General features: G+C 48.0%; 1 protein-coding gene across 1 annotated transcript in view; it reads right to left on the bottom strand.

Moving 5' to 3' along the window:
- Window positions 1–22,735, bottom strand: part of ctnnd2a (catenin (cadherin-associated protein), delta 2a) — a 188,683-nt gene that overhangs the window by 69,994 nt on the left and 95,954 nt on the right. Inside the window, exons 8-9 of the mRNA XM_027004434.2 lie at window positions 22,252–22,443; window positions 11,237–11,477 (exon numbers count right to left, since the gene is read on the bottom strand). Of these exons, the coding sequence (XP_026860235.2) occupies window positions 11,237–11,477; window positions 22,252–22,443 (433 nt within the window). The remainder of the gene's footprint in view (window positions 1–11,236; window positions 11,478–22,251; window positions 22,444–22,735) is intronic.

Here is a 22,735-nt window from a genome sequence, read left to right as displayed (position 1 = left end):
AACTGCAGCGTCACAGTAAAATGAGAAATGCGCCATTAAGTGTCGCTGTAACCATTACCATCTTAGCAATGTGGTTACGTTTTTTTCCCCAAAATTCATATAAAAATAAATGAAACAGGGGTAGCTCATTATCTAATGAGCTACCCCTGTTTCATTTATTTTTATATGAATTTTAATATAAAAATAATAAATAAATGAAACAGGGGTAGCTCATTAGATGCCTAGCCAGCTACCTGTCAAGCAGAAATGTGACTGTGAATCCTTTCAGATAGCTGCGGAAAAGCCGCTCCTTCTTATCCGTGTTTTATCTCGGTCTCTGTTTAGTTAGCGTGCTTTTTTTTTGGCTTGGTAAGTTTTTTCATCGATGGTGGTTTTCATCTACCATTGCTTTTATAAAAGCTCCTGAAGCCGCTCACTGATTGCGCTTGGCTGAGTGAGCTCATGCACATGCACAAGCAGTGATTGACACTCCGTCAGACACTCCTCCAGGCTCTGATTGGCTGTTAGGATTTGGTCAGATTCTTGCTAACAGCATAAAAGCAGTCAAACGTCACCGCCCTGTCTTCAGAATAACCACAGCACCTTGCCTGAACGTACATGTACGTTCAACAATAACATAAAAGTTGTAGTTATCGAGATCACCTACTGCTGTTTTAAGAAAATAACATAATATATTCATCCATGAAATAATATCATAAAATGTGTGTTAAATACGCTTTTATATATAATTCCAGAACACTTTTACGAAAATGAAATCAATGTCAAATAAAATTGTGTTTCAGTCCAAGGAACGTACATACAGAGGGCCTAGTTGAGCCATACCAGAGCATCCTATTAGCTTGCCTTCAGTGCCAGCTCTTTTTACAACACATTTTACCGTTCAGTCCAGCACAATGGACCTAGAAAACTGCTGCACACTGTGGAGGGTATTAAAGTTTTAACAGATTGTCCATATGGAGTTCAAAACAATACAGTTATATCTATTTTCAGTTTCTGGAGGCAAACAGCAGGAGAGATGAACAAATACCCACAGCACACCGTATGATATTACAGTAATCGTGCTTTGAATTAACTCTGGGGGTGTGCTGGACAAATAGCACAGTTAAAGGCATGTGGTTCTGCATTCAGGCTACGGGCACAAGCCTCAGTAAACCTTGAAAAAACATCCCGGTAAGATTCACCTCAGCAGCCAATCAGGTTTATCTGGGACTGACAATCACCAATTAGTACACAGAATTCTTGGGCATGTGAAAGACTTCTTGCAGAACTTGGACACTGCATCCAAGGGGCGGGGCAGGGCAGGGTGGGAGGGGTGTGGCGGGTGGGAGGGTGGGGTGATGGGGGCATAAATCTGGGCAGGAAGTTCACGACACATCAACGACGTGGGCTGGAGCCCGAGACACGTGCCCGCCACGTCATCACTCACGGGTCCATAGGCTTTGACATCAGCAGCCGTTTAAAGGAACTGCGATGCAGAGCGTGAGCTCCAGCCCCGGTCAGCACGGTGGTCAGGATGGAGCCAGAAGAAGAGCGCTGTTGCACTCCTGGATATTCCAGCACGGTCGCACAAACTGGTGACAACAACAAAAAACCACACTCCCCCCTCTGCCCGTGTGTAGTGTGCTGAGCGTAATTTGCTAACCCTTGCTGTACCTGACAGCTCCCAATTATGTTTCCATGGTGCTGCTAATGTCCTCTAGGGAAGCCCTGTAGCCTTTCCCATCTCACTCGCCACATCCTCTCCCCCAGACTTTTCACTGGGCTCTAACACCAGGACGTGTGTGTGTGTGTGTGTGTGTGGGGGGGGGGGGGGGGGGGGGGGGGGGGGTACGTGGGGTATGACCTTCTTTCACTGGGCCTGTTTTGTCTTGTTTGACTAGGTAAGATTCTTTGCGTCTTTACTCTAGATAGTGTAAAATGTGCAAATGTCGCCTGTGTGTATTTACTGTAGGCAGTGTTAATTGTGGTAAATGTGGTAATACAGTCTGTGTCTTTACTGTAGCTCATCTTAAATGTAAATCTGGTCATCTTTACTGTCGGCAGTGTTAAACGTGGTAAATGTGGTACTGTAGACTGTGTATCTACCGTAGGCAGTGTTAAATGTGGTAATATGGTCAGTGTGTTTTTACGGTAGGCAGCTAAATGTGGTAATGTGGTCTGTGAGTCTTTAACTGGTAAAGCCCACAAAGATCTCTTCTTTTTCATATGACACACCAATCTGAATTATCCTTTATAAACTAATTATCCTTTATTTTGGGTTGGTGGGAAGACATTTTTCCATTCTCTGGAAAATCACCCAAACTGCAATACAAATCACTTAATTTGAGGTCATGTGAAGTAATACTGTCATTTTCTTTCACTTGAAGTGTGGATGAGCTCTCAAAAATAACGCTTTTCTCCATTGTAACCATCTTATTAAAATAATTAGTGTTCTGTTCAGTTTTTGGTTAAAAAAAGTGAAGCAAGTATATTGGTTAAAGAAGCATTTAAAGTGGCATTGCACGTGTGTGTGTGTTTGTGTGTGTGCGTGCGCATGTGCAACAGTGTCCTATATGGATGGCTTCATCGTATCTCTGTGCACAGACATTGTTTCAGACAAGCACATGGACGCTTGTCAATATTAGACAATCCATCTCCCTCCTTCCTAGAGCAGAGAGACACAAGTGCATGGCGTTCTGGGTCTGACCGTTCTGGGTCCAGAACAGAGCTGCTGGACCTGCTCTGAGAGTTGGGCTCATGTCTTCACCATGTCCATTTGTCCGTGTACAGCATGTGACCTACATCGGTGTCTTTACACTTACACCCCACCACCTACATCCCAATTAAATGACATTTTAGGCTTATAAGTCTAATAAGACAAATTTATTCTCTGACCATGAAAACATATATTTTTACTTTAGGTGATTTTAAAATGTTATTTGTAAGGAACTGAATGCTGAATGCAGATCATTACGATTATCTGGTTAATATAAGCTCTGACAGCTATTGTTATTGGTCTCGTAAGTCTAATAAATGCATTTGCTAAAAGTGATTATGTATAACATGCCTGTCTGCTCCTGTTTTTTGAAAACTAAAATATGGTCACCGTACACTAACCTCTGGGCCTAGCTGTATATCATACTTCTTAATATTTAAACATGAGAGTTATCCCCTTACTGGAACAAATACACATTTAACACATGTATCGGGATTATAGAAAATATGCTTTGAACCGAACACAACGTAGGTATGCCAGAACACTTTTTATTTCATTCTAGAAAATTGTTGCATATAAACCCATCAATAAAAAAAAAGCTATATTCTTCCACAGGTATTTAGCAGCCCGGGAGGAAAGTTAACGTGATCAAAGGCATAATTCCTGGTACGAGGGCTGAGCGCACGAACAGCATGCACGCCAAGAACACCGGCCGGAAGTCAAGTACGGAACGTGGCAGGGAGATCTGGGACTGCCCAAACGTGGCTTTGACAGGGTTCACGTAAAGGAGGCGTGGCCTCCTGGCAGGTGGCTCCCGCATTCCCTCCCTCTCAGTGGCACGGAAAGCAGCAGCGCATAAAAGCTGCTTTACGTTAGCGGATGCAGGCCCTCCTCAGTTCAACAGGCCTCCCGCTGAACGGAAATTTCAGTAACCTCATTAGCCCCGTATTTGGTTTCTTGGAATGATCTACATTTCTTTTTCACTTGTTGTGTCGAGCAGGACACGTCGATTCCTGGTCCTTCTCGGTGGAGGCGGAGCTGTGGTTCAGGGCGGCTCTGTGGCTCCTGTGTGGCGTGTGCCTTTGACACCATTTTAGAGTCGGAGGTAGGTGGCTGGTGGCTGGGTTTGGACCTGGGACCTGGAGGAGCTGTGCCCATGCCCACTCGCACCACTTTCCGCCAGTCCCACGAACACTGTTCTAGAGCGGAAGGCCTGTTTCTGCACACAGCGGGCAGCCATTAAGCCCTCAGCCGGCGTCATTGATGAGCCGAGACTGAATTAAAGGGTGTTAGTCGAGGTGGTGTTTGAAAGAACTACTCCAAAGTGTGGGTGAGACAGCCTTTAGGCCTAAATCACACACTAAGTCAATAACCATCAGGACTAAATGTGTTATGGATCAGTCTGTGTGATGTTGCAAAGACCCGCCTGAAGTCAAATCAAGTTACTGTCTGCGTGCGTGCGCGCGTGCATGTGTGTGTGCGCTCACTGCTGCATTATTTCTGTCCTGCAGTAATATGAGCCTGTGGTGTAAAAATGCCAGTGCTGCAGTTGGACCTGTGCTGTGTCTGATAGAGTCCAGCAGGACATGACTGCTGTGAGAGTTCGTTCAACACCACGGATGTCCACTTAGGTCTATAACCCTGGGTTCTGCGCCGGACCCCTCCGTTCACACCAGCGCTGCGCTTGGCGCAGAGGAGCTGGGAACCACGTTGAAAGACATGCAGCCATCGTCATTCCCGACGGTGGGACCAAGGTGCGTCCATAGGTGGAGTTACCCAAGTCACAGGTCTACAATACCTTCTGTCCTCTCTGGTACCCCACACCGGTACACACACAAACACACGCGCACACACACACACTTACACACACACACGTGCGCAAACAGTCGTGTGCGCACACCCTGCACAGCATGAACAGCGGAACAGCAGTTGAGAACAGAATGACTCATGTCTGAGCATGAAGTGTCCTCTCTCCACAAACATTTACTTTTCATTTCAAAGTGGGTCAGATCGTTGACAGACAGAGGCCTTTGATGATATTAGAGCAGGCCGGCTCTGGGGCGCCTCAGCGAGGAGACGCACCACTCCAGCTCGGTAAACAGAGTTTAAAAACAGATCCACCTGCATTTAAAAACAGATCCTCACACCCTCCCCACACGTGGCCTGCCTATTTCCTGCTCTGCCCTGGGAAATGGCCATTTCAAGTGAGCACTCGAAGCTCAACACACAGAGCAGAAATAAAGACGATACGCATGCTTGAACAAAAGAGAAGCCTCTCACGGGAGTGGGCGATGTGGCCAAAATACTTGATGAAGTTTTCACTGTGCACAATATGTACCATGATGTTTCGTCCTTTAGAGGTTTGCTAATAAATATCAATACATTGCTTCAGCAGAACAGTGGCAGTTTAATTCAAAATTCACAAATATAAACAATTTAAGAAGGAGCAGGAGCAAAAATCTATTTATTAGTTTGAAATAAAAAAATCCATCATTGGCTAATATCTAATATTAAGCTTGTTACAGCATAGTGTAACACCACTGTTTGTTTATCATGCCTCTATAATTGTTTTTTAATGAAACATGCAGTTAGTGTTTCTAGAAATACTAACAATACCAATGATATGCTAAGACAAGCATATTACGACATAATTTATCACAGTAATGATAATTTGCCATCACATCGCTCAACCCCAACTTACACGAGAGCCACAGAAACAGAATCAACAAGGCAGTGGATGTGGAGGTGGAGGAGCAGGGAAACAACAGGATGGAGGTGGAGGTGGAGGAGCAGGAAATAACAGGATGGAGGTGGAGGTGGAGGAGTGGGGAAACAACAGGTGGAGGTGAAAGTGGAGGAGCGGGGAAACAACAGGTGGAGGAGCAGGGAAACAACAGGATAGAGGTGGAGGTGGAGGAGCACTCGGTCCAGCTGGAGAAGCCAGCCTTCTGTCTCCACCGCTCCCATTAATCCCATTAAAAGTGAACGGTGCACTTTCTGCTCCCTTTAAAATGAGCTGCTAGCAATCAGGCTGGAGCTACTCCGCTCCCAAGACAACGTCAGCACCGCCAAGTCTCCCTTACAGGCGTAGCAGCCAACATAAAGAAGCATAAACAACTACAAAAGAAACAATCCTGAGCCCCAGTGTGAATCCGTTCACTTATACACATATAGGGTTGTTTTTAAAGCCCCTTTTTTTGACCAGCAAACCATAACATAATACCAAGCCTCTACAATAGCAGAACAAGTGTTGCAAGCACGTCGTGAGCACTCCATCACAGTGAATGCGGCGGGGGTTAACAGGCAGCTCGAGTAACGCTGAAAGCCTACTCAAAAGAGCCAGAGCTGGAAACGACAGGAGATGCTCTCCAGCAAAGCGTAATGATCACCCACTTCCCTTATTTAATAATCATCATCCATTTTTTGTTGTCTACCACTCTATTTTCAGGCCACCGCCGAGCGCTGCGTCAGATAATTGATGGTTAATGCCTGAATTGGTCCATGTCACTGCTAAAGGTCAAAGCCAAGAAGGAATGCAGATCCGGAGGAACTCGCCTCTCTTCTCAAGCACTTCCCGACCATGGCGCCTCCACAACATCAGACCGGACCCCGCTTCCTCGCCGCAAAAGTGCGGCAGTAGCTGAAAGAGCTGGACAGCGTGTGGACGGGAACAAAGGTGATGGTCATTAACAGACATGATTTTGCTTAACTGGCACATTCCAGCAATCTGCAGTGGGAGCTTTGAAATTGGTACAAAGAAGCCCACCCCCCCCGTCTCTACTGACTTAGGGACTGCACATGCTGCCATCTTCACTCCAGTAACGCACCAGCCGTGGATATATAAACTATCTTAGGTGCAATAACCTTTATTTATTGTTCCAGTTGTATTTCCATTTGCAGCTAACGATGGGCTGCGTTCCACACATAGCAGCTCTGCATGATGGGACGTGGTCCCTTAATCAGATTCTGGTAGAGGATGAACACAACAACATTTGCATGGGAAAGGCAGATCCGATAGGCCTTCCCTTGCCGTCGTTGACTAAATGCAACCGTAACAAGCTGTTAACGAAACTCCTGACAAGGACAGCAATTACCGTGAAGCCTAGGAGCAGAACTGGTCATACAAAGCATGACAACTCAATCTTCCAGCGAAAGAGACTGTGTACACAGAGACAGTCACCACCACCTCCCAATATAAACAAACTGGCGAGAGTAGCTTCCCACCACAATGGATGCACCAATTACTTGGCTTGTTTTGCTTGGCAAAACACTCTCCCTCAATCACCCAATTTCCATCACAAAGCACTTGGCAGCGAATCTTGCAGAAATCGTGCATGCAAAATGTATGTCATTACACCAGAAACAAAGGGCCCACAATGGTGGGGATCAAACAGAATCTGGGATCAGCCTCATCAGCGGCACGTGCAGGCTGATCGAGGGTCAGACATGCTCGTCGGGGGTCCCGTCCCGTTAATGTGGCACAGCGAGGCATTGGGTGTTTCTCACGAGGACTGCGAATGACACCTGCATGTACCTGGCGGGGTTGAGTGGGGGGGTTCACGGGCCTCGGGATGGGTGCTGAAGGAAACCTGAGTCAGTAGGCAACAGACTGGTTTGCCCGGTCTTGTTTATGCCACTGAAGCTTAGCAGACCTTATTTACAAGTACGCGGTGCCTAGGATAATGAATGGTGTTAACCAGCTATGCTGTCTGGATGATTAAATGCTAATAACAGAGTGCGGACGCTTTGGTCCGAGGGTCTTGTACGGCCAGCATGAATTATGGCAGGAGGGATTCTGGATCAGCAGTGGCGACTTGCTTGAGGCCTTTTATCCATTTCCAGAACATGAGAAGACCCCGACAGCAAGCTAGCTACAGAGCAGTGATGGAAGCTTCTGTATGATCACAGCTCGATATGTTTCACACACCCAGCAGGACACTAGCCCTGCTCCCTCTGTTTTCTCTTTTATCATCTCTCTCTCTCTCTCTCCTCCTCCTCTCTTTCCCCATCTCTCCCCACCCATTTCTTTCTCTCTCTCCATAAGCAGATCTTCGGAGGCCTCCCGGGCATGTGATGTGACCTCACTGAAAAGACAGTAGGGAGAGCTCGCCTTCAGTAATGCTGCCCCGTCACTGATCTGTTGCGAAGGACCCGAGGTTGGCGGCGCCATCACAAGGCCGACACGCCGGCCCGCCCGAAACGTGTCACGCCACTGACTACAGTCGACCCCACGAGCGAACCGAGCTGGCCGAGAAGCTCAATGCAGTAATCCGATCCTTCTAAGGCGCCTTAAATGAGAGATGAACGTTTGTTCGATATCTGGCAGGTCCATCGCTCATCCACCGGGGAGGGGCGTGGCTAAAGGCTGACGCCCCGAGAGCCGGATCTTCTGTAGCAATACAGAAGCCCTCGTTCTCGAAGCTCTTGAGCATTAGGCGGCGTGACCTTCTGCTCCCCGGCCTGGGTGAAGCTTTTGTGCTCGGGCAGGGCACAAGTGGAGAAGAAGCGCCGCGACGCGGCCTGCCAGGGGGTAGAAGCGGGTGAGGTGCCCCGTGTTAAAGGCATGAAGAGCCACAGCTCCTACTCGCATCTCTGATCGATGGGGCTGGCCACAGGAAGGACCTCTAAGGACGTGCTCAAAAGATCCGTATTTGTGTTTTTGCAATTTGCAGAAAGCTGCCCTCCACCCCACCCCATCTCCCTCTGCCCTCGGCCCATTTCCATGGAAACAAATCAATAGGCCCCACTCAATCAGGTTTATTTGTCTTCATTGACTCCCCCAGTCTGATGCCCTGCAGGGCTCGGTGGACACGCTCACCTAACCGTGCGGCGCCCTCTTTCTTTTACGGCCCACGTCATTGTTGCTTATGTGGCAATGTCCCACGGCGGCGTCCCCTCCGGGCCAAAGGTGCGCCTAGCGTGGCGGCAAGACGGCAGCGCGGAGACGGATGCACCCGGCTGCGGAAGGTTTTTATAGTTCACAGTGAACGATTTTTTTTACAGTGCAATAATCATTAACAAGGCTAACAAAGCATGTTAATGTGTTTTAATACATTTTAATCACAGCACGCCATGGACGAGGCTCTTAGAAGAACACTTTCATCCCCGTGTAGCAGTTTTTTAGAGGCTCTGCTACTGTGTATATCTACACTGTTCTGTGCCATGTTACTAATGCGATTGACTACACAAAGCGGACTGGGTGAGCTCTTCTGGTAGGCTGCCCTTCTGGCTTCTCTCTCTCTCTCTCTCCTCACACCCCTCCTGCGTTTTGCTGAGGGAGAAAAGGGCAGAAAATGTCACGCTTTGTCAGTCCGCAGCAATCGGGCTCACCTGAAGGCTCGCGCCGGCCCAGCAGAGCCGTCGGGAAAAAGTAAACACCTTCACAAGAGCTCAGGCGCCAAACGTCCATGGGATGGCCACTCCGGAAGTCGAGCACGAGACAGCCACTGACAAGGTGCGGACGGCAGCGGCGTCAGGACCGGAGGGGGGGACCCGCCGCTCATCTTATTTCCACCGCACGGGAAATAAAGGCATTTTCACGAGAATTTTCATGGAATTGTGTCACATACGGAAGCGAGTATTGGTACTGGGTGGCGCCGGTGCCAGCTACGTTTCAGCACTCCATGCCTCTGCCTTCTGCCCCCATCCCCAACCACTGTTGCTCTGTGGCACCTCGCACTTTAACAGAGCAGAGAGCTGTAGCCTTTATTCCACAGACCCAGACCAGTGTTCTAGTCCCTCCCCCCGGTCTACAGTGCCTGGGGCAGCCCAGCAGAGGCAGGGCCTCATCGTGGTTTTTTTTTTTGGTTTTTTTAAAATGTGCCCATCAATTTGCGAGAGATATTTTGAATAACGTCAAACTTAGAAGTTCGTTCAAGCAGGTAAATGTTAATGAAAAAAAAAAAACGATTGAATACCTGGATGAATAAAAAAACCTGAGGATGAATAAAAAAACATGACATAACATAAATAAATAAATGCCAGTGCAGTCCAGCATCTGCACAGAAAACGCCTCGGCCAGAGGCGAGGCGAGCATCAGACAGGTAGCTCGCACCGGGCATCATTAGGATCCCCACCCCCCCACCCACACGCTGTCCTCAGCTATCAGCAGCTTCTGCAACAGGCCTAACCATTCAGAGCTCATTAGCTCCAATGCTGCCAAAGACAGATCGGGGGGGGGGGATTGTCAGATCATGGGGGGTTGGGGGGGTGGAGGTGGGCGGTCATCATTCCCTCTGACCCTGACAAGGAATCGTGCCCCTCCAATTAAAACCGACCGCAGCTACTGAAGCCACCAACCATGTTGCCCTTCATCAACTACAGGCTAGGCATCGAAACGCAGTGAGGAGATCCAGCCGTAGCCGAAAGTCTGCACATAAATCCACGCGGGCTAAAGGATGACACTTGATTAATTCAGCACTGTAGAGCCCATAAAAAGAAATGAGTGCATTTGACTTATTTTATTAGAACTCTTTTGAAGAGAGAGAAGGCTCAGAGAAGAATCACTTCCACGCTGCTCAGGTTCAGGTCAGGGGCCCATTTCCGATAACAGGCAGAAGCCTTCTATAGAGGTTTTGTATTGTGCTTCCGTCTCAGGGCTTGTTCACGTGGACAATGACCAGACAAGTGCGGCTTCAGCTGAACCTACGCTATTGCAGTTATTTGATGTCTGAGGGGTCTTGAACCTGAAGCCTGGTGGTTAGAGACATCTGAGGCATTTTACCTCAGCTGATCTCAATTATAACTTTCACTGATGTACTGCTAGCACTTTTTTGTTAGCATAATTTTACAGCCAGCAAAACCAAAACAAATCAAAGCAAAACAACAAAAAACCCAAGCAAAACAACAACAACAACAACAACAAAACACCCCAAAAAACTGAGACATACAGGAGGCAAAAAATTTACATATTTAAAATGTTTACAAGTTATCCCCACTTGTTAAATTATGTACTAAAGCAAACAGGCTGAAGGAACTCAATGCTGCCTTTAGATCTGCTCTGAAAACTTCACTTTCTCTCTCTCCCATTTTGGTCATGTCAGCACTGTTGCAAGACAGATGCATAATTAACCACAGAGATAGTTTTCTTATATAAATCGATCTGGAGACAGAAATATTGAGAAAGACTGCTCTTCGCACACTCATGCTGTAATAACACATGAAATTGCTTATAGATCAGTGTGTGCATTACTGATGTGAATTGCATTTTCTTTATCAAAACATGAAAATCTATGTTGCTGGAAAAACAAACATTTTTCACCAAGTTCCTGCAAGTCTGAAGTTTACGTTTGGGAAAAATGCACAGAAAGAGTCCCCGAGCCTAGAGCATGAGCACCACTCCGCCGCCGACGTCCCGACGATAAAACCGAGGCATGGGAAATTTGACAAGACCGTCTCCAACATGCGACCCCCACGAGGGGGTCCTCAACATGCCACTGGGGGCATGTGCTTAGCTCCAGTCCCTGCTGAGATGCAGTCAGCACATGCACGATGGGCTGTCAGTGGTGTGCCTGGGCGTCAGGAGCAACTGCGGGGACTTACCTTGGGTCCTTCTGGATGCTGTCTATGGAAGGCGAGCGGGCGAGGGTGCCCTCCGGGGGCAAGGCGGGGCCCGACTTGCTGTAGGGGGACTCCACGGAAGAGCAGTAGGGCAGCGTGCGGTAGGGGTCTACGTAGTTGCCTGCCGGGCCTGCTGTGTAGCCCCCGCGCGGGTACGTCCCCGTGGCGTTCTGGCTTCCCGTTCTCTGCAAGGGTACGGAGTCGACACCAGGGGAGGACGGGGCTACGGCAGGAGAGTTGGGACAAAGCAAAAAGTTCAGGACCTGCTCACAAATCTGGCTGACCAGGTCTAAGAGAGCAACAATGGGAGATGAAGACAACAGCGGAGAGACACAGTGGGCCAACAGGAATGGCAGAGTTGGAGACGAGAAAAGGGGACAGAAACAGAATGAATCAATCGTTACACCAGCACGGAATTCTCACACGTCCAACAGGAGATAACAACCACACACGTAACATATACTCCAAATGCTCGCGCACCTCGCACTGAGCTCCAGCGATCAGCCGGCAGCTGTACAAGCTGTTCGAGAGGAAGATGGAACTGCTAAAAGAGCAGAAACCGGGGCCACTATAAACATCAAAGGCTTCAAATGCATACGGGCAGTATAACAGGAGAACGTCAGTGGGAAGGCTGAGGCATGGCGGAGGGGGATACACTTCTGCGGGAACAGCGCTAAATCACGAGTAACCGGACGGCAGTTATAAAGCAGAGCAAGCGCTGCGTTCCTGCTCGGCGCTCCTGTTGTCAGCGATAAATTAGTGCTAAGGGAAGAAGGAACAGCTTGATTCAGTCCGCGGAGATGAACAAATGGCTCGTCTGAAAGCAGATGACGCTAAACTCAGAGGAGAGAACTTAAGAGATCACAGGCTGCGCGGTAACTTCGGCTCATTTAGGCCCCTGTGGACTGTGAATAACGCTTACACGGACGTACCGCTTTAAAAAAAAAAACATAAAAAAACAAAACAAAACAAAAAAACCGTCCCGGCTGTAGGTAGTGGATAGTATTCATTAGGCCGGTACGCTAACGTGGCTGCTCGCGCAGTCCGAGCCCATAAATCGGACGGCCCAGACGATCGATGGACGGAAGCTCCCGCAGTCCGGGTCTCCTCTATAGCGCATGCAGCAGAGTGCGATGCAGGCAGCGCTGGGTCTGGGCGACGGGGCAGAGCTGCACCGCAGCGGGAGAGGGCTACGGACGCTCAGCGGAGGCCAGCGGTCCCGACAGTCGCGGTAACGAAGTTGGAAGGTGAGTCAGAGGGGTGTCGGGGGAGGTGGGGGAGGGAGAGAGCATGAGAGAAAGTAGTCTGAGCTCTAACTTGGCTGGGCAGGGGAAAATTAGGAGCACTGAGCTGAACAGAATATCAATGTCTGAAGCAGGACCGAGCCACCTGTAGAGCGGAACATGAGACTGGAGCCTGTTCAGCTAGGACTAAAATATAATGACCTTTTTTGTAAAAAAAAAAAAAAAAAGAAGCTATAAACAGCAGCCTTTGAAAAACTGATTATTTTAAGGGCACAAAAGGAACAGTTACTTTAGCCTCCTATTAGCATTGTTAAGTCCTGAAGTCTTAAAGGTCTTTATTGCATGAAGCAGATTTCAGATATAAAAAAATAGTAAAATAAATTGCTTCCAATGAACTCAGTGCCAAATTAGCTAATAAACTTTTTGCTAACACATATTTGTAACTCAAACATAAGAGAGGACGGATGCTCCAGGCCATAATCCAATCTGGGCATCTCACCATTCACCGTTTAGTAGCAACGGGGGAAATTCCTTGGGATTCAAGCCAATAGCAAGGATGTCAAATATTTCTCTACCACTAGTATTATTAGTGAATAATAATTGGGTTTGCTTATTAATTGCAATCAATTAATGGATCTTTTGGTTATGGTTAAAATACGCATCAGTTTTTGCTTGGCAGGTTTTTATGCCAAGAAAATCTAATCAGCCTCATCAAGATTCTGCTTCATATGTCGGTGACAGATGCCTGTTTGAGTGTGTGTGTGTGTGTGTGTGTGTGTGTGTGTGAGTGTGAGTGTGTGTGTGTGTGTGTGTGTGTGTGTGTGAGACAATCTGAAGCCCCACTTATCATTATGGCTAGAACATTACCTCTCTGACTACTCTGTAAAAGACCAACCTTCCTGTGACCTTTAGACACCATTAGCTAATATTAACTGAAAGGGTCGACAAAGAGCAGCCAAATTCTGGAGGACAGGGACAGTCTTCCGTGAAAGTCTAAAGATTCACAAAGAAACAACAGCCCATTAGCAGCCCATCGCTAAAATGGAAATAAAATTGCGCTTTGTCTGGTAAACCGGACGGCAGGCAGCACTCTGCGTGTGGCACCATCCGTTGCGTCTTTTGTTCCGGCCGACAGTTCGACAGGCTCCTCCCGTTCATTTCAAACACAGATGACGCCCCCAGTGCAGGCCGCTCATAACGGAACAAGGCAAATGAACTCAAGATTCTTCCCGCAACACCCGTCCTTTTCCTGCGAAGGTCCCTGCAAACCTCTACAGTTGCCAGCCAGAAGTAAGCTCGTGGATAACCAGCCACTCTCAATTACACTGAAGCCTCCGTTCTCTACTTAATTGAGCCTTCACCTTCCACACCTAATCGGTCTGTCGGGCTACGGATAAACACCGGAGATGTCGGAGGACAGGACTGATCCACAGCGGGCAGTGTTTTGTACACCGAAAACTGCTCAAGCAAAGGCGGTACTTTTCTGTCTGCTGGACAAGTGTGCTAGTTCATTCAGACGTGGTACACGCTGCCTGTGACAAAAATATCACCAATATCACCGAGCGGAATCTCGCAGGTCTGCCGGAACGCTGCGGTCGCCTTCCGCACGCGGCGCAGGTCCGATCTCTGCTGTGTGACAGCAAGTGCCCTGGGCTGATGGCCAACTCCCATGTCTGCACAGCGCAAGCCAGTGCGCCCCGAGGATGCCGATCTGCGCCAGTCCCGGTAGGAGGTGGATATTAGCTGCTGCCTTCCCCCATCGTGGCAGGCCCTCATGAGTCACTCCTAATCTCTAGTCGTACCAGGGCCCTTGATTGAGGCTGAGCATTCTATTTGTTTGGATAATGGGTCACTCTTTCAAATGACTTGACCTTTTATATATAGATCAGTGAGGGACCACATCTGCCTGCCGGTCCTGGGCCGTGCGGGCAGGGCCCAGAGGGGCCGAGTGCGGCTGCGGCTTCCAGCACCCTCCTCCAGCAGGAGATCACACCTGGCAGATGGCGCCTTTTGATTCCACCACTCAGAGAAAATGGCTCTGTTCACTCATTTTGACATGCAGACGTTGATACTGTCAAATGATTAGATGTCTCAGTCATAGTTTGGAGTTCACATTTCATATGATCTTGTCTGTCAAAAGGAAACACTTTGGAATTTTGGAAAAGCAAAACAAAATAAAATGCTTTCAAAGAATCCTGCTTGAAGGTTTAGAATTTTAAGAATCCCCCTTCAAAGGATTTCCAAGGCCATATTTAGTAACAGAAAAGCAGCGCGTAAAAGCCCCGATGAGGAAACACCACAGGGACCGTTTACATGAACACAGAGTGAAAGCCTTAGTGCATCCTTAATGCCTTGTAATGGTGTTGTGCTGTGCTGCATGACCTTAGAATTCTTGAATTTCCATCAGCGGCATTTCTGGCCTGCAGGCATTCTGGTGTGGTAAACCTGCAGACATTCTGGTGTGGTAAACCTGCAGACATTCTGGTGTGGTAAACCTGCAGACACTCTGGTGTGGTAAACCTGCAGACACTCTGGTGTGGTAAACTTGCAGACATTGTGGCGTGGTAAACCTGCAGACACTCTGGTGTGGTAAACCTGCAGACACTCTGGCGTGGAAAACCTGCAGACACTCTGGTGTGTTAAACCTGCAGACACTCTGGTCTGGTAAACCTGCAGACACTCTGGCGTGGTAAACCTGCAGACACTCTGGTGTGGTAAACCTGCAGACACTCTGGCGTGGTAAACCTGCAGACACTCTGGTGTGGTAAACCTGCAGACACTCTGGTGTGGTAAACCTGCAGACGTTCTGGCGTGGAAAACCTGCAGACGTTCTGGCGTGGAAAACCTGCAGACGTTCTGGCGTGGTAAACCTGCAGACACTCTGGCATGGTAAACCTGCAGAAGTGCATAGGCTGGGAAAAGTGCCAGGCCACAGTTGAGAATCCGCCGAGGTCACTTTCAACTGTAAAAGCCTTTCATTCTTCCATTCTTCTGTGAACGGCGCGTCCATGCTGGCTAGTGGTCCACTGTTTATGATGCGTACGTGATTCACTTTCCTCCAGGGACAGCTTTGGCGGCCAGGCGACGTGTTAACAATGCAGCATCGACCAGTGGCGCGGCGTGGAGCCAATGTGCCAATTAACAATTGCAGCCAGCGATACTCGATGTTTACTGATAAGTTGTTTCTAAGTTTTATGACCTTCGTGCTCTTAACGGGACGTAACCCACGTGAGTGTGTCGCATGGCTGTGGACGTGTCAGTAGGGTTGATATTAGCACGTGCCATCACGACACAACAGCCCAGGCGCAAAGACACATGGGCTACTTAAATCAAGAAGTTACCAGGGTTGTTTTGTTTGTGCGTGCTTTGTCACTTCCGTGCCCCATCCCCAGCTGTCAATCGTCCCTCAAAAAGTGCACATCCTTTGTGAAAATGTGACCATTAGTCAGATGCCCTCTGCTAAAAGCCAGAGCAGCGGTTGTGGGTGCTGCCGTCGCGATGGAATTTGTCCCCCGACGGCTTTATTGGCCATCCGGAGGCAGGTAATTTGCAGCAAAAGCATCTCTCTCCAAGAGACCTGTGCGTCAGATCCCTCCAAATCCCCCAAATATGAGAGAAAGCTGCCCAGTGCTGGCTGTGCAGCTGCCTTCATTTTTACAATGTGGACTTTTACCACTCATTTATTGGAAGACTCAACTTTTATAAGCCGCCCTTCCTGCCCCAGTCTACTGACCCACTCTGCTCATTTCTGTAGCTTTTTACTGTAGCTCTTCTTTCCTCATTCATTACACATGTAAACGGATGTGTGAACATTTAAAAGCTAAGTGGCTTTTCTTTCAAAGGGCTCGACAGGCATAAACTGCGGCATTTCACTGTCTCACACTGATAATCAAGAATTATGAACTCTGTCCTTCACGAGCCCAGAGCAGGCCCCCCCCCCCCCCCTTACATAATGGCCCCAGAGTTCAATGTCCCTCGTCTGCATTACGTTTGCACCTGTAACCATGCGCATGAACGACTGAGGCACAGGGAGGTAGAACAGCCTTTGCAGGTGAACCATGCCCAATAATGCATCGAACACTATAACCCACCCGAGTGATATGCTAAAGTTGTATGCTAATCGGCCAACCGGCAGCCCCTAGGCCGCACTGGTCGGGCCCGGTGGAGGATCGCAGTGTCCGGCGGGGGCCAGGGGACACTGCTCCAACGCTTCCAGGCAAACTATGTCGTGCTCAACACAGGGACATGGTGCTCTATGAAACGATTTCAGTGTTAAAGTTTGGTGTCCACTGGATCTCCTTGTTGAACTGCAGAGGTTTAATAACTAGACGATTAGCAACACTCTTGAACGCTCTTTACTTTCATGTCCTCTCGTTACAAGAGCCATTTTACAGTCTTAAAGTGAACTTGGCTGATGAGGTAAAAGTAGGGTCTTTTCTCCCTTCTCCTCCTTTCTGAAGCAGCCATGGTTTTATTCGAGTGTGTCAGGGGCTGTTATTTAGCATATAGAACAGATTCAGGGAGAGAGAGAGAATTAGCTTAAAGGGTTAAGCAAAACGGCCTTTTGAAATAAGTTGTGAGTCATATTAGTCTTCTTTGATGATACAGTCACCGTGATGAAAAAGGCAAACACTTTTTAAGAGGGTTTCCCCCTCTCCACCTCCCTAGAAGGTGATGGTGTTTGAACAGGAGATGGGAGGAAGAGGAGGGGGAGTCAGCCCTCCAGATGTGTCTTCCTCCAGGGCTGGGCTAATCCCGCCTTTCATTTTCAAAACGAGAGTTTGCAGCACGTTTTCGTCCGCGTGCGCTCGTGCCGCTGTGCCTCGCGCATCAGAGCCTAATTGACTTGATTAAGTTTGAATTTCAGAGCCGTGCGAGCGCGGGTCCTGCTGCGGTGATGTCCGCGGGGGGGGGGGGGGGGGGGGGGGGGGGGGGGGGGGGGGCGTGGCCGGGGGAGGCGTGAAAGACGCTATTATCTTAGCACGCATCTTCATCCGAAGCTCTTAGCATAAACCAATCATTACACTGCAAAGCAGCTAACCATGATAGATTATGCTCGAAGGATATCCCAATAACAACGTTGTGCAGCACATAGGAGTCCCACCGCTGAATCGGCTGTGCGCTGTCGAGAAGAACTGCATATAAAACTGGCTCACAAACACAGCTGCAATCCTGGCGAAATCCTGAGTGAAATTCACAAATGCACTGAGAAATATATGCTTTCCACTTCAGTACACAATATACTGTAATTACATAGAGTAAAAGGGTTCCTCGTCTATTAGGGGAAAAAAAGAAATCTAATTCTCTGTTTTTCTGTGTTTTCACCAACATCTCAATATATGAATATACAGAGGGAATAAACCACAATCTAAAATAGATCTTATCAGATCCTTCTTTAAATGAGTTTTATTCATGCAATCTCCAAAGGAATGTGGAAATATTTCTGAGGTTTTGTCTCTTGATCTGGGCTTAGGATCAGAAAACTAAATAATTTCAGCCACATCCAGTAAGTTCTTGAGGTACATGCCACAGAAATAACTGCACACACACGTATGTACACATGCACAGAAAACAAGGCCAAAACCTTAAGACTTGGTTTCCCACATGCAACTTCTTTCCCAAAAAAATATCCTCCATGGTTAATTCCTACTGTCAAAAGACTTTTATTGCCAGAAGACAAACCTATGTCAAAATAAAAGTCCTTGTCCTCAATTGAAATAATTCAAATGATTCTGTAGCATGTTACCTGAACATGTAGATTATAATCAGTGTATGAACATGTATATTATAACCTGAACATGTATATTATAACCAGTGAATTACCAGTTTATCTAAATTTGCTTTCAGAAATCCATGTTCACAAGTATGTTTTCCTGTTCCTTCCCAATGTAACATGACAAACTCTGCCTAATCTCCACCTCTGCTACTAGATTCAAAAGACATTGAGAAACCAGTACCTAAGATAAAAAAGTAGACAGATGTCAACAAAAGAGAATATCAAAATCAACTTTGGCCAGTTGCTGTGAGACACTACCATCACACAGGTGAGCGTTGTGAGACGCTACTCCACCATCACACAGGTGAGCGCTGTGAGACGCTACTCTACCATCACACAGGTGAGCGCTGTGAGACGCTACTTTACCATCACACAGGTGAGCGTTGTGAGACGCTACTCTACCATCACACAGGTGAGCGTTGTGAGACGCTACTCTACCATCACACAGGTGAGTGCTGTGAGATGCTACTCTACCATCACACAGGTGTGTGCTGTGAGACGCTACTCTACCATCACACAGGTGAGTGCTGTGAGACGCTACTCTACCATCACACAGGTGAGTGCTGTGAGACGCTACTCTACCATCACACAGGTGAGTGCTGTGAGACGCTACTCTACCATCACACAGGTGAGTGCTGTGAGACGCTACTCTACCATCACACAGGTGTGTGCTGTGAGACGCTACTCTACCATCACACAGGTGAGTGCTGTGAGACGCTACTCTACCATCACACAGGTGTGTGCTGTGAGACGCTACTCTACCATCACACAGGTGTGTGCTGTGAGACGCTACTCTACCATCACACAGGTGTGTGCTGTGAGACGCTACTCTACCATCACACAGGTGTGTGCTGTGAGACGCTACTCTACCATCACACAGGTGAGTGCTGTGAGACGCTACTCTACCATCACACAAGTGAGTGCCTACTACTCTAATTCCTGCTCTCATTTCCTCTAGAAGTCTGGTCCTCTCTTCCAGAATACTCTGGCTGGAGAAAAAAATCTGCACAACGAACTTCTTTCATGAATACAGAGTCCAGTTCCAGTATATTCGATCAGATGAATGACTTAAACACAGAATGTGATTATATTGCAGCAATTTTATTGACACAATCCAAATGTGCAGGGCACTATTAAAGCAAACCATTTTGGTGGAAGCAATGGCCACAATTTAACTAAGTAAATCCATTTTTTCGCCTCAGTCTGGGCATCTATCCCACAGAGCGTGGAGCCAGGGCTCTCTTGCGATGCATTTGCTTTGGTGCTCAGCTGCCTGAGCAACTGCACGAGGCGGGTGGGGGGACGGACCGAGGGGACAGTCAGGGGATCCGTCTCTGTGCTGGATTTGCGGCTCCACTCCATTTTGTTTTAACTTAGTAAAAGCAGGCAGGATAGCGCATGGCAGGCGCTCATAAAGTGTCTCTAGCGCACTAAGCTGTGCGGAACCTTTTAAAAGGATTTGAGCACATGTCTGGCATGCCTTCTAGTCTTACCATATGGCGTCTGTCAATAACAGCAGAGAACTGCAAGATTGTAACTACAAGCAACATGTAGTAATCTGGACATAATTGTGTTGTCTAGCGCCGCCTGAAATCTACTTAGACTCTGAGTCACAGTTAAAATTAGGGTGCAGAAAAAAAAATCGCTTTAATTCATTTATAACGATCCTCTTAGGAGTTCAAATGTGAAATAATCTGTTCATTCATAGAGCAGGTTTATTATGTTAAACTTGTCCTGCACATGTCTTGATAGCACACCGCAGTGCAGGTAGGCCTTCTTTGATAGATTCATTCGCTTGAAACTGGGGATATAACCTGTAATTCAGGATATGAAACGTGAGTGTTGAATGTGGGTGTGTTTGTGTGTGTGTGCGCCAGAGTAAGAGTATGTGTGAGTGTGATACAGAGAGTGTGAAGGGAAAAGGGAGGAGGACAGAGAAAGAAAGGGAAAGAGAGTGAGAGGACAAGAGGAAAAGAGAAAGGGAAGAAGAGAGAGAGAGAGAGAGAGAGAGAGAGCTTGGTCTAACCTTGGCCAAGGCCCTTCACAGTTCTGTTTTGGCCTGTCGTCTAAACTAGGCCAGATGAAGTCACTCACCTCACTTTGCACCTGCTTTGTCTTCCCTACAAAACGGTCCGCTGTCACCGCCAACACTCGCCTCTACACACAGTCATGTGGCTCCTAACACGGAGCCCAGATTAGCTCCGGCTCTGGCGGCCCTTACCCACGTCCATGTGCATGCACAGGCATGAGGGGCAGGAGTGCCAATTCAGACCTACACCTGAAATGGCCTCGCCCGAGGATTGAGTCATGTTTCCGCGAAAACACCACAGAATCCTGCGAGTGACTTACGGCTTTAATCAGACTAAAAACAAATCGCCACGATGGAAATAATACAGCCTTAATGAGCACCATAGCCATACTGGAAAATTCAACATCACTTATGACAAATAATATCATTGTCAGTGGCACTGGAGTCTAGTCACCAAACACATGTGCTATCAGAAACTAATGCATTATACATTTCCATTTATAATGGAAGCAGTCATGTAGCACAGCATCCTGAGCGTTAAGTCCCGCCCTCTTCATGTGTTTCATGTAACTAAGAGTCAGGCGCCGTCATTTATTTGTGTCAAAGGAAGCCAAGGCATGTTCTAAACATGTAAAAGGCTTGTGTTGAAGGTAACGGTAGAGGTATGCTCAACGTATCGCAAATTGCGTGCTTAAAATCAATCTCAATTCACATGATCAGAAGAAAACGTAAAAGAGATTCTGAAGGGGTAAGACAGAGTTGAGAGGAAAAAAAGCATCATCTCAGTCACAGTCTCTAGAGCGAGGGGAAATGTGGCGGAGAACATCGTTTTCAACAGTCTGCCGCAGCTACCAAGCCGTTTGCCAATGGCAGCAGTTTAGGGAATCGAAACTGCATAAACCATCATAAGCTGCGCTTCACAAAGGTCACGGAAGGACACAGCAAGGGAGGAATAGCAAGGGAGGAAGACTACTGCCGTGGTCCGCTATTAAAACTGGTGATATGGATTTTTATCCACCCAGTGGATCTAGGTGACAGAGAGCTGACATCTCTGAGTGGTGAAATTCCAGTGCATGGCCCTCATCCTCCGTCCTCAACCCCCGCCCTTCCGGAATGCAGACAGTGAGATGTGGTGCTCTGCTTTGGTCTTCAGATTCGGAGTTGCCAGCGCGCCCCCGTGGGACCACGAGCCCCGATCTATTTCTGTTGGCGTAACCTTGGCCCAGTTTGCTCATTTCCATTATTGCTAGATTAGCGTGGAGGGGCTGGTCTTTGGTGGGTCTCGTGCAGACGCAGGCGAGGAGGTGAGGTAACCGTTCAAGAGTGAATGATATTAAAGGAAGGATCGAAAGAACAGTCCAGTGTCGTACACTCCACTTCTTTTACAACAGCAAATGCCAGATTAATTACATAATGTGTGGGGCTGAAATGTAACCATCAGATAAAAGATGCTAACGTTGGCATTAAAATAAGTTCAGAGGCTCAAATTCCCAAGAGCCCCCCAAATACGCGTTAAAATGCATAATATAATGATTACTTTAATCTTTTCCACTCTTGCAGGAAAGCCATTACTTTTTAATTCTCTCCGACTAATACCTCTGAGGAAACTGCAAAATGGGGTCGGAATAAAAAACATAAATAATGAGCTGCTAATCAGATTAGCATGCTAAACATGGCTATATGTCATACTGAAATCAAGATAAAGCAAATGACATGCTAATATGGAAGGGCTATAGTGTCTACCCTCCCCCATCACTGCTGACACGCACAGCCACTTATCGCTTGGGCGTAAACACCACCCAGTCCTGCTCTAATGAGGTCACCGCTCAGCTGCATCCTGGCAGATTGTCCCGCCAAGGTTCGGATGCTCCCGCAGGAGGTCCTGCGGGTGGCCCCGGCAGGGCTTACGCGCACGGTGGCTACGCGAGGCAGCGGCAGTGGGACTCACCCGTGTTGGTGCGGTAGGTGCCGGCATGGCCCGATGGGAGGGGCTCCCCTTGGCTCTGGCTCAGGCTCCGCATCGGGCCCTTCTGGTAGACGCGGTCTTCATAGATGGGTTCGATGTGGTGTTCGGGGGACTGCAGGGGCCTCAGCTCGGGGCCCAGGTGGCCATGCTGGCTGCTGTAGCAGCCCCGCGATCCTGGCATGGGAGAATTTGCGCGTCAGTGACTACAACAGGCCCGGAACACTCCGAACACAGAGCATCAGTGGCAGCCAAGCAGGCCGCAGAGAAACACTGTGTAGTGTGTAGAAGATGTCAAAGTAACATCCCCCTCCCCTTTGCAATACAATGACATTGCCCTAACAGTATTCGCAAGTGTAAAAAACACAAACTGCACAGTCTTACTCTGTGAAGTCTGATACCTGCACCAACCAATCTTATCTCACATTGATTTTTAGACCACATCTGCCATGGTTGGTTACCCAGTTGG

This window comes from Electrophorus electricus, chromosome 5 (genome assembly GCF_013358815.1).
Source record: "Electrophorus electricus isolate fEleEle1 chromosome 5, fEleEle1.pri, whole genome shotgun sequence".
NCBI classification, from domain to species: Eukaryota; Metazoa; Chordata; class Actinopteri; order Gymnotiformes; family Gymnotidae; genus Electrophorus; species Electrophorus electricus.
The sequence above is the reverse complement of the archived record's forward strand: the minus strand, read 5'-3'. Positions and strand labels throughout refer to the sequence as shown.